Source organism: Trachemys scripta, chromosome 2 (genome assembly GCF_013100865.1).
Source record: "Trachemys scripta elegans isolate TJP31775 chromosome 2, CAS_Tse_1.0, whole genome shotgun sequence".
NCBI classification, from domain to species: Eukaryota; Metazoa; Chordata; order Testudines; family Emydidae; genus Trachemys; species Trachemys scripta.
The window spans coordinates 79829317-79840944 of NC_048299.1; the positions used below are offsets into that span (position 1 = coordinate 79829317).

Here is an 11628-nt window from a genome sequence, read left to right on the forward strand (position 1 = left end):
TGGTCTTGTGGAAGATGAGAGTAAATAGCTAAATTGGAGGTTTGGAAGGAAATGTTTGGTGTCTTGCCCATAATCATTGGGCACGGGCAGGAGTGGAAACCTATTGTCTGCTTGGTGTTTTTTTGTAGGTCCCCCTGAAGGAAGGTATGACCAGATCTGAGCTTTTAATGATATATTTCCCTCTGAAATTATTGCTTTAATTCTTATGTGATGGAAATGTGTATACTGAGACAGGGAGTGAAAGGGATAATCTTGAACTGTTACCCTATTAGACTTGCCTGAGTAATGATTTGGGGTGAGTCACTTGGGCCCCTCTCTTCACTAGGGAGTAATAGCAGTAATTCCCATCAGTGTGCTGACTGATTGCGCATCTCAAGTGAGAGTCTTCATGACGAGGCCTCAGCACATTCTGGCATTTTCCCCTCCCACATCCATTAAACCTGTTAAGAGTGGTAGCAGCAGCGATAATATATTTAGCTAAAATTCCCACTGTAAACAAGATCTTGGTTTGCGGTGAGGTGAGTGCAGCATTGCTGTTCATTCCAGAGCCTAAATCCATTGTAGACCAAGGTTGGTACCACTTGACAGAAAAGAAAAGGCCTTGTCAACTGATGTAAATTATATATAATCAGCACCAAATTTAACCAGCCTACACTTTTATAAATAGGTGAGGTAATTTGAAGTAAACTAATGTTAATTAGGAGAACCTGATAGATCTGTATCCTGACTTAGCCTGAGCTCTCCAAAGAAGGGGGAGATGGTGGAAGATGAAGCCCTGATTCAACAGAACACTTAATTTCAAGTACTTTAAGTGCACTTTGAGTCTGAGCCTATAAGCACAAATGAAGCTTGAACAAAATGATGTCACATGTTTCTCATACAAACTCCATGGGACCTGATTCTTCCCACACACTGATGTAACTCCATTGAGGCCTGACTTACATTTGTCTGAATGAAAAGAGACTCAAGCTCCATTAGTATAGATGACGCCCCCCCAAAATAAGTGTGTAGGTCTTATTTAATGTATACTTCATCCACAGATTCTTACTGCATGTAATTAATGTTTTGTGCCACCACTACCAACCCCCTCCAGCTATTTGTCAGTGAAATAGTATCTGTATTATCCATTCTGTCTTTTTACATTCCCTCTGTTGTATGTTTGCCCTTGTTAATAGTGAACAAAAAAAGCCAAAAAATCCTCTTGGACAACCTCACGCTATTTTAGAGGTGCTCACAGTTTTGTGAGATACTTAAGGCATGTTATTGTAGAGCTTCTGTACTAAGGACACAGCTGTTCAATACTCACCAATTGGACAAACAAATATGAATCATAACAAAGAGCTCATGTGAATCTCCTGATGAATTATTATACCCATGCAATCTATCTATGGAAAATGGAAGCTGGGGGTGGAGGGGAGGGGGTGAAGGGGGGGCTCCATAAGTGTGTAGTCTGAGTGCTGGTTGAACCATGTGATGGGGCCTCTTGTGACATGCCACCTGCGGTAGAACAGGTTTATTTTTTTAATCTCTCAAAACTTTCCCCCCTTATTTTACTCTTGAATGAAAACAGTTATAAAGTCAGGAGGACTATGGAAAAAGAGAGAGAGGACTTTAAAAGTAAGTCAGAATTGAAGCTTACCAGCCTAGACAGCATCTCTCTACTGACTTGCTGCATTCTCTTCCTGCATATGAAATAAACTGACTATTTAAAAAAAAGACAAAGTTACAACAGACCAAGACCTAATGTTTCAAAATTGAATTGTACTTCAGAATTTGAGAGAATGTTACATGGTTTGGCTTGAATGTTGTTTTGGCACAAATCATGTTTTGGAAACTTGACTATTGCAAGTATAAGACCCAAAGTATGTTAGGAAAGGTGTCGAGACTGGATGTGTAACTGTGATATAATTGATCAGTACTGATCCATTCCTGTTTCTCTGATATTCAGTGTTTTAAGGCACAGTTTTTCTTGGTGTTGTGGTTACTGACTGTCCGTGTATTTTATCAGTCACCAGAAGCGGGTCTTTGAGACTGTGAGAAACATAAACCAGGTTGTCAAGCAGAGATCTCTGACTCCATCTCCAATGAATATCCCAGGATCTAACCAGTCTTCTGCAATGAACTCAGTCATTTCTAGCTGTACCAGCACTCCACGTTCCAGTTTCTATGGGGGAGACATCTCCAACAATGTGATAGACAACAAGACCAATAGCATCATTCTAGAAACAGAATCCTCTGACAATGGGTCAGTATTACCTAGCTAGGCTGCACTGTTGTTTTCTAATATATATGAGGCAGGCAAAGTATTTTAATGTTTATCTCTCTTCCCTTTAAATCATTTGTCACAGTTAACATAATGGCCTACATTTTATAAAGTTACCAGATGGTGTGCATCAATGTTTGAGCACTCAACTTGAGACAGCATGATAAAGGGAGCCTGATTTTTCAGTGCAACAGAATGAGGCATCTAAAATGACTAGTCACTTTTGAAAATGCAAGCCAACATTCTTAACACATGATATTTGACCAGTTTGAATTAACATGCGAGAGGTTTGTTCTACATGCAGTTACAGCTAACTCTCTTGATCCTAAAGAAGGTGAAGGTGACTTATAAAAACTTGTAAGTAAAACTAGTCAGGGCCTTGCTTTTCATTCAATATTTGTTTTTCCCCAGTATGCTTTACAACACAGAGCATACTTTCTAGTAAAATGCTTATTATTAAAACAGTTCACAAAACAAGTATATGCAGAATTGGAAACCATTTTAAAGACAAAACAAGTGTGTCCTCTCAGACTTCACTGTAAGACTAGCATATTTTGACATGTGACAAGTGTAAAACTGGTGGTGGTTGAATGGGAAATAGTAGATGAATTTTAAGCTGTTTTAATCTCTTTTCTTTCTTTTTTTTTCCCTGTTGTGTTTAGAAATGAAGACAAGAATAAGAAGCCTGGAACTCCAGGGACACCTGGTTCTAGTGACTTGGAGACAGCTCTTCGAAGGCTGTCCCTTCGGCGAGAGAATTACCTCTCAGAGCGGAGGTTCTTTGAAGAAGAGCAGGAGAGGAAGTTGCGGGAACTGGCGGAGAAGGGTGAACTCCATAGTGGTTCCATTACACCAACAGAGAGCATCATGTCATTGGGAACTCACTCCAGGTTTTCAGAATTCACTGGATATTCAGGAATGTCCATCAGCAGTCGCTGCTACCTGCCAGAGAAGCTTCAGATTGTGAAGCCCCTTGAAGGTGATAATAAAGGGCCTCGGCCTTTATCTGTTCTTCTTAGTGACTCTCTGTGGTCTCTTATCCATCACCGGAAAGCAGGAAATCTCTGTAATACATACTCTTTTTACTTTAGAGATAGTCATCCTCGTTGTTGGTTTGAACTCTTTTAAAACTAAAATAAATTTCCCCATAAGCCTTAAAAGAAGGTGCATTGCATAAAAACAAATAAACCACACCACACAGAGTATAGTCAAGAACACATAGTTCAAAAATACTTCAGTAGAGCCATCATATAATTGAATCCTACTACTAATGTTTCATGCAGATCATGTATGCATAGAGTATTGGGGGTTCAGGGGAGTTATGAAAGTATCTAAATTTATCAGAGCAAACCTGGGGAGCATCAGACCCAATCCTGAAAACAGGTATACATGTTAATATTTTTATTCTCACAAGTAGTCCTGTTGGTTTTGATGGAACTAGTGACATGAGTAAGTAAGTGTCTGTTTGCAGGATTGAGTCTCAACTTTTTAACCTCTGGACCTGAATTCAAAAACTGTAAAGTCTTTGGTCTCACATGTAAATGACTTGTTAGATCTCAGCCATGCTTCTTATATTTCTCCCCATCACAAAACAAAGCAAGGTAATTGGTGGTCTGTACTCAGGACTAGAGTATCAGAGCTGTTGCTTTTCAGGGCTTAAAGCACGTTTCCATCAATGTGTTGTGTGTGCCTGGCTCTATTGAATGCTTTCAGTTTTCATCAGCTGTTTTGCCATAGTGTGATTTCATGTGTGCAATTATGTAAATCCTGTTAGGAGCCTCCCTTCTGCTTAGTGTTTTTGTTCTTTGTTTTCGTGGTTTTTGTTTTTTACGGAGCTTTACTATTTCATGGAATGGTCCATGCACGTTTTAATTTCACCAGTGAACTTGCACATTTCCTTTTAAAAATAAAATTAATGAATCTTCAAGCAGCATTTCTCAGACAGAGCATTTCTCATTATTATTTTCAATGGAGATAAAGCTTATTTTTTTCCGGGAAGAAATTGTCATGCCGCACCTACTCAGATGACTCTCTAGCCATAGTACTTAACGTGTCTTCTTTTTATGTGGTATCATTTCTGTTTTCATGATTGCTTTCATGTAGTAACCATTTGAAGTTCTTGTATTACTTTTAGAAAAGGGATGTTCAAATTTCACTTAACACATATATTGGTTGCTAACATTGTAATAGGTTTCTGTCATCCAGCTATATCCTTGCTTTTTCCTTCAATAAACTCTTTCAGTCTTCATGATCTTTCTATCTGTCTGTCTTTTTAATTTTCTCAGACTTGCTCCATGTTCTTCTTTGTGGGGGAGCATGCTGTGAGGGGAGCAGGGAAGGGGTATTGTTCTTACTAGATCATTGTCTTTCCCTTGAAATTTCTTGATCATTTTCAGCACATTTTTCACAGTCCACTAGTAATGTGCTTATATCTCTGTCCATTTTCTAATTTTAATGATATACCGTCTTTTAAAAAATAAGTGATATTGATTCCATCTACCATTCAGATCAGATTCTTCTCCATTACATTTTTTTCTTAAATTTAGAAAAAACATGGATCATTATTGTGGAGCAAATAAGTATTGAATATTTTTCCCTGCCTAATATAAGTGTAATTCACTATATCTTTGCCGAATTTTGTTATTCAGTAGTTATTAGTGTTTTTATATCTTAAGGGTATATGTGCCATAGAAATCCAAAAAAATTACACTCAGTGCTTGGTTAATCCACTTCAAATTTAGGTGATTGCTATTCCTTTGAAACAGTGTTGTAAATCATAGTGAAAGAAATAGTGGATTACACTTAGTGGTGAAGACATTATTCTCATTCTCCTCTTCCCTTTAATCAGGTATGGGAAAAGTGGCTTTGTTACACATTTAGACAATAGTGGGACTATCTCTTTGCATTACATCAGATTGTTCGTTTTTGGTTCATCTTTTTTTTTTCTTAATCCAATTTCCTTAGTTTTCTGTATCCATAGCATCTTGCACCATAAGTGCCATGTGGAACTCCACAAATCCACTGAAAGTATGCATTCATGGCTCAGTCATTCATTATCCATCTATCAGTGATGGCACCTTCATGGTGTTTCCTGGCTTCCCTTAGCCCACACAGTACACAGATCAAATTGCTTCTCAGCTTTGATCTTCCACAATAAATTCGTGAACAGTTACGCATGTGAATAAAGCAAATAAAATTTCAGTTCTCCTCAGTGATTCTGCAGTCTAATTTTTCTACTCCATAGTTCCACTTACTCTGATTTTCCTTCTGATAATTTATAATTTACAAGAATTTGGTGTAGCAGATGCTTCTTAAAGCAGCACTGCTTTCCACACTCATTGTTTTTGAATGATGGATGAGTCTTAAAACAATTTTCTGCATTTTTATTGCTTTCCCTATATCTGAGAAAAGCTACGTTGCCTTCTGCATTTGAAATAATTTTTCAGAAAAGAAAATTAAATCCAGAACATTATTACTTTTCACTTTTTAAAAAACATATAATGAAGGAGATACAACATACCACTGTGTAGCACATCACAATTGCAGATGTAGCTGAAACTTCCTCCTGTGTGCAGTGAAGTTTACCTGGCTTTGACTTCCATGATTTCTGAAATATGCGGTGATAGTATACATTGCAAATAGAAACACGAGGGTTTGGAATGAAAGTAATGTTGTCGGGGGTGAATATATCACCATGGCAAAGATCTCATTTTGCTCACTGACTGCTTTCTTTCTACAAAGTTGCTACAACATGTGGATTTTGGTGAGGTCTGAAGTGAAAAGGGTATTTCTCTTCAAAAGTTTTAACATAAGGAGTGAATAGGAGTCAAGGAGTCAGCTGTATAGAATTGTACAATAGCACGTACAGAGAGATTTTGGTTTCTGTCATTTGCTTTCTGAAACATCCTGTAGGGTGTTTGTGGCTTTTAATAAAAGACACACTAATATTTGAACACTTCTATTATCCATCTCTTGCAAGAGACTCTGCACAAAGATAAACTTGTATAGAACAGCACAGTAATAAATATTGGGCAGAAAATGTTACTTTTCTTTGTCCATAAACTATTTATTTTCAAATGTCACATTCACCCTAGTGCAGAGGCCCACTCCAAGGCCAGTGTGCAACTTAGATCCATCAAACGAGAGACTTCGCTAGAGCATAAGCATTTTGCTGGCCCTCTGTACCAGGGTCAGTTTAATCCAACATGCGTATCTTTGTCTGTATAGCAATACACCTCTACCCCGATATAACCCTGTCCTCGGGAGCCAAAAAATCTTACTGCGTTCTAGGCGTTATATTGAACTTGCTTTGATCTGCCGGAGTGCGCAGCCGTGCCCCCCCGGAGCACTGCTTTACCTCGTTCTATCCGAATTCACGTTATATTGGGTCGCGTTATATCGGGGTAGAGGTGTACTTGAATGATTCTATTATTGATTTTTCTGTGATATAAGCTGAAAATGTTGATTTCAAAACACAGTGGGCTAGATTCATTCCTGGGGCAACTCATTTATTTCAGTAGTGCTAAACCAAGAATAAATATGGCCCATTCTTTTTACATTCACTATTCCCAAAAGTCCAGTTACTATCCAAAATATATTTTATGTAGTTTTGTTGTTATTGATGTAAAGTAATAATTTACTCTGTGGGTCTTTTCAGACACATGACATTAATTCATCTAAGACAACCCCTCCACAATATTATGGTCTGTTAGGTTTTTCATGTAGAAGACCAAGTAACTGAAAATTGATAGTCTTAAGTACCACCTTGAAACCAAACACACTATTTATTGCACTGTATCACACTGAATAAACATCATGTTCTGATAAGAAGAATTGAATAATTTTCTTGCTTGTGTGAACAGGAATGTTCTCAAGTATGTCACCAGCATGGAATCTGAAGCAAATTACCTCCATTTTTTTCTATACATTATAAAAGAGTAATTGATGTGGGCTGATCAGGGTACAGTTTGAGTTCTTGGATTTTGTTGTAGGGTTTAATCTTACTCCCAATGAAATCAATGATAAATCTTCCACTGATTTCAGTGGGTGCAGGATCAGGTCCATAACCAGCACTCCTGGACTGATGTGTACACTGATTAATTGCTCTTGCTGGCTCATTGTCTCATGTTTCATTGCTCTCTTTAAAATGTACCTTTTTCACACTTAAAATGTTACTTCGCAAGGATGAAGTTGCAGGTATAGTAGAGTATGCTTATGTACTAGTGCATTCCAGTAGTATAGACGCTCAGATAGAGGCTGTAAAAATACCTAGAACCGATAAACAAATCATTAGTGATTTCTTCCTTCCTTTAAACTTGAATTGATATAATTTTCTAGCATCCTCTATATAATTGTTCTCCTCCCGTTAGTCACCAGTAGTAAATTCTAGTGCGTGTTGATATCACACTTCTTAGGGCAGAAATCTTTGGTGCTCATTTTTCTGACTTTGCCCATTTTGGTAATTAGTATGCTGTTTAAATGTATATTCTCTTCAATTCTGTATTGTTAGTCCCAGTGTGCATGGTCTGAGAGGAGGATGCCACTACCTGCCCTTTTTACAATAAGGAAGATTTGGCCCACTGGCTTTCTCTAGTGTTTGTCATTGCTTTATTCGGTTGGGTTGGGACAATCTAAAAGCTATAATTCTGTGGTGTTGTACAATCCTCTAAATACAAGATCTAAAGACCAAATCCTGGAAGCATGGAGCCAATGGCAAAGCTTCAGTGGGACGAGGATTGAACCCTAGATGAGTGAAATGAGAATATCCAGATGTTCAGCTGAGAGAAATACTCAGGCTTGCTTGCTGATTTTGTTTTGTTTTTTCTTCCTCTTAAAGGTTCAGCCACTCTGCATCATTGGCAGCAACTAGCTCAGCCTCACCTGGGGGGAATCTTAGACCCAAGGCCTGGGGTTGTCACTAAGGGCTTCAGAACTCTGGACCTCGACCTGGATGAGGTGTATTGCCTTAATGATTATGAAGAAGATGAGACAGGTGACATTTCTTACAAGGGCCTAACTACCTCGACGCCAATTCAGCACACAGAGACCTCAGGTGAGAGGTCACAAGCACAAGTGACTGTTTCAGACAGCAAGAATAATCCAAGCCAGTCTCAGGCTTTCACAGAGGAGATGCAGGAGTCCACGTCTGACGATGATGAGGGGTCTGGTGAGGGAACCTCATTAAGTCCAGTAAAATTGACATCTTTACAGGATATTGATTACTGGGCTGTTCTCACATCTTTCCAGAGCATCATCCATAGTGTCACTTTGTGTGTAGCTTCTGCACATTAGTGTGTGCGGTAATTAAAATATGCCCAGTCTAACATTAGTTCAGTGTTTCTTTCTTTAACAAATCTTCTAATTTGTTTTACATGTTTTAAGGCACATGGTTAATTTTTCCTCTTTAGCTTGATAAGAGAAGGCTGCTAAAAAGAAGTGGTTCATTCAAATTATTAAGAGAGAGACTGGGATTTGTGATATGTATATGTACACACACAATATATACACTGTATACACTGCATCTATATAATATTTTTCTAGACATTCAAAAAGGATAATGCCACATTCCTTTAATTCTTGTTTAGAAAAAGATGGATAAACCACTCCCAAATCCTATCCTTAGGACTGAAAGCAACACTGAATACGTTAAATGACTCAAAATACTGTTTCATACACTGGACATTGTGAGCCATGTCACAGTTTGTGGCTACATAGAGGTTACAAATTGTCTTGTAATGTAGGTATATTGAAATTTATCTTAAAATAGATTTAAGTTTGGAAGGGAAGAGTAGTTTTGTATCTGACAGTTCACGTGTTTTATGGTTTCATATTAATCATTATTCTTTCAGTGACAAACCCAGCCAATACTGAGGTTTCCATGAAAACTAATTCATGTGTATCTAGTCATTTTTACGAATGGCATTTTTCTTTTGGATGAAATTATACTTTGTGTGTGAAGTCATAGAAAATTAGATAGCTTCTAAGGGCTGGATCTTACAAGGTGCTTTGAACTTGCCATGAGGTATTAAGCACCGTCACATCACATAATGGTGAATGGGAATTCAGCACCTCTCAGAATCATGCCCTAACTTAATATAAGATGCAGTTCTCCCTGTAAATTGTAGCAGGAATCTGCTAGGTGCTGAATGCCTTCAAGTCCTATTGCAATTACGAAAATGGACTTTAGTCTTTGAAATCCATTGTCCAGTGACTGGTATTTATTATGAAGAAAATAAGTGTCTGTGGAACTATTATTAGCTGTAATTAAGCTTGATAAGAAAGCAATTTTTTCTTTCTTTGCAAATTTGGTTTAAAGTTGTTAGAACAGGATTCCCCCTTCCGATTCAGGTGACTCTGACCATCTCAAACAGTCTTCCTGAATTGCTGAATATGCCAAAGAAATTGGCAAGTGTCTAATGCTAAATATGTGAGGAGCCCCACTAGTGATCCCACTGACCACAATGTGACTACTCATGTGCTCAAAGTTTAGGTATGTGCCTAAATACCTTGCTGAATTGGGGGCACGCTGCCCAGATGTTTTAGAATGAATGAGAAGAAACAACTTTAATAAGCAGAAGGAGGAAATCCATGGAAAACTTTGAACCGTCTTCCATCTCCGACTCCTCCTCCAAATGGCACAGCTTTCGGTATAGCCTGTTCTGTCCCACTATGGAGGACCTAATGGCATCAGTGGATCACAGCCAGATTTGCAGTCACTATGGGTCTCATTCAAGTGAAGGGGTGAGAGATTGCAGCGTCCCTTTTTTCTGCATTGGAATGATTCAGCACTTTGAAAGCTACCAACTACGTCTTATGCTGTTAGATGACTGAAATGCAGACTTTACATTGCCAACACGTCATTATTGTACTATTTTTATAGAGCCTTATAACCACTCCCATCTCTTAACAAATGTGGATGAAACATGTAGCTGATGTCAGGTGAAGCTTTGGTATGACTCCTCATGCTTCTTAGAGCATATCTGCCTGACCTGAGCAATCATGAGTTATACACCTTCTACCACAGTTTCCTTTTCAAGAAAAAGAAATTGCTGGAGGAAAAGCTCCTGCAACGAGGCAGAAGTAAACCCTGAAAGACTGGATAAACAATGTCTTGTGTAAGCAAGAGGGTTATAACAGGCACTGTGGTTCCTTAATGAAAGGGCCTGATGAACATTCACTTACCTGCAGCAATTAAAGAGAGACTCTCATGCTGGGAAACCTCCCAAACAGATCAGTTTGGAGTGAAAAATGCCCTTAAATATTTACTTACAGCTGTGCATATTTTAAATCTAGGGTACACAATCAGTGTTTCTCTTTTAGGGACAGTCACTGCAGAAGGATTTATTGGGAGGAATTCATAATATTTTTTCTACTTTGCTGTTCTGTATTTAAATATTGTCAAAACTGCTTTTCTCAACTTATCTCTTCTTCTTGTCTGATCTTGCAATGAAATCGTCAGAGTACAGCGATGTCACAAAAACAAGGCTGATTTCATTACAAGATCAAGCAAGTGGAGAAGGTAGGCTATCAAGGAATAAACTCTTCTCTAAGAACACATGACTGAATTAAAAGCAAAGGGAATATAGAAAGTAATCTGGACGATCAAATTTCATTTTGTGGAAAAACTCAAGTTTTTTTCCATTGTGGAAGCCCCACTTTAAGAGATGTTTGAAGCAAGAAAATACCTTCCTTACAATGCGTCTTGGCAGGCCATAAAAATACTACAACTCCTGAAAGTAAGCCCTTACAGGATCATATGCAACAGTAGGATCTTCTTAGTCTTTTGGCCAAGTTTCAATTCATCATACATGTCTATTTCTGAGGATTACATCCTGCCCTGCAAGAATGTGATAGGTCTTGTCCCTCCAAGAACCACATCCTTCAATCAGATGGTTGTGAGGAGCATTTCCGGTTCACATCTTTATGGGCAGCTAACATGAGCTGCTATGATTGCTTTGTGTGGCCTGCTGATGAACACTTATAATGATCATTCTCTTTAAGTGCTAATATCTAGGTTCAAGAGCGCAAATAAGGCTGATGCTTTCTGGTGGTGCTGAAGATGTCTTATGGCCAAAAAAGGAAGGACAGTGCAGTTTGCCTCCTATCTGGAGGATGGGTTGGGACATAAATCTCTGTTGACTAAAGGGTGACTGATCTTTGTTTTTAAGAAAAAAGAACAGGAGTACTTGTGGCACCTTAGAGACTAACAAATTTATTAGAGCATAAGCTTTCGTGGACTACAGCCCATTTCTTCGGATGCATATAGAGTGAAACTGCATCCGAAGAAGTGGGCTATAGTCCACGAAAGCTTATGCTCTAATAAATTTGTTAGTCTCTAAGGTGCCACAAGTACTCCTGTTCTTTTT

At 38.4% G+C, this 11628-nt stretch overlaps 1 protein-coding gene across 7 annotated transcripts in view; it reads left to right on the forward strand.

Moving 5' to 3' along the window:
* Window positions 1–11628, forward strand: part of TRAK1 (trafficking kinesin protein 1) — a 118061-nt gene that overhangs the window by 90847 nt on the left and 15586 nt on the right. For 4 of the 7 annotated variants that reach the window (XM_034760999.1, XM_034760996.1, XM_034760995.1 and 1 more), the window contains 3 exons: window positions 2009–2245; window positions 2926–3242; window positions 8100–8429. In XM_034760999.1, the coding sequence (XP_034616890.1) occupies window positions 2009–2245; window positions 2926–3242; window positions 8100–8429 (884 nt within the window). The remainder of the gene's footprint in view (window positions 1–2008; window positions 2246–2925; window positions 3243–8099; window positions 8430–11628) is intronic. The other 3 variants (XM_034761000.1, XM_034760998.1, XM_034760997.1) reach the window with 1 other exon arrangement.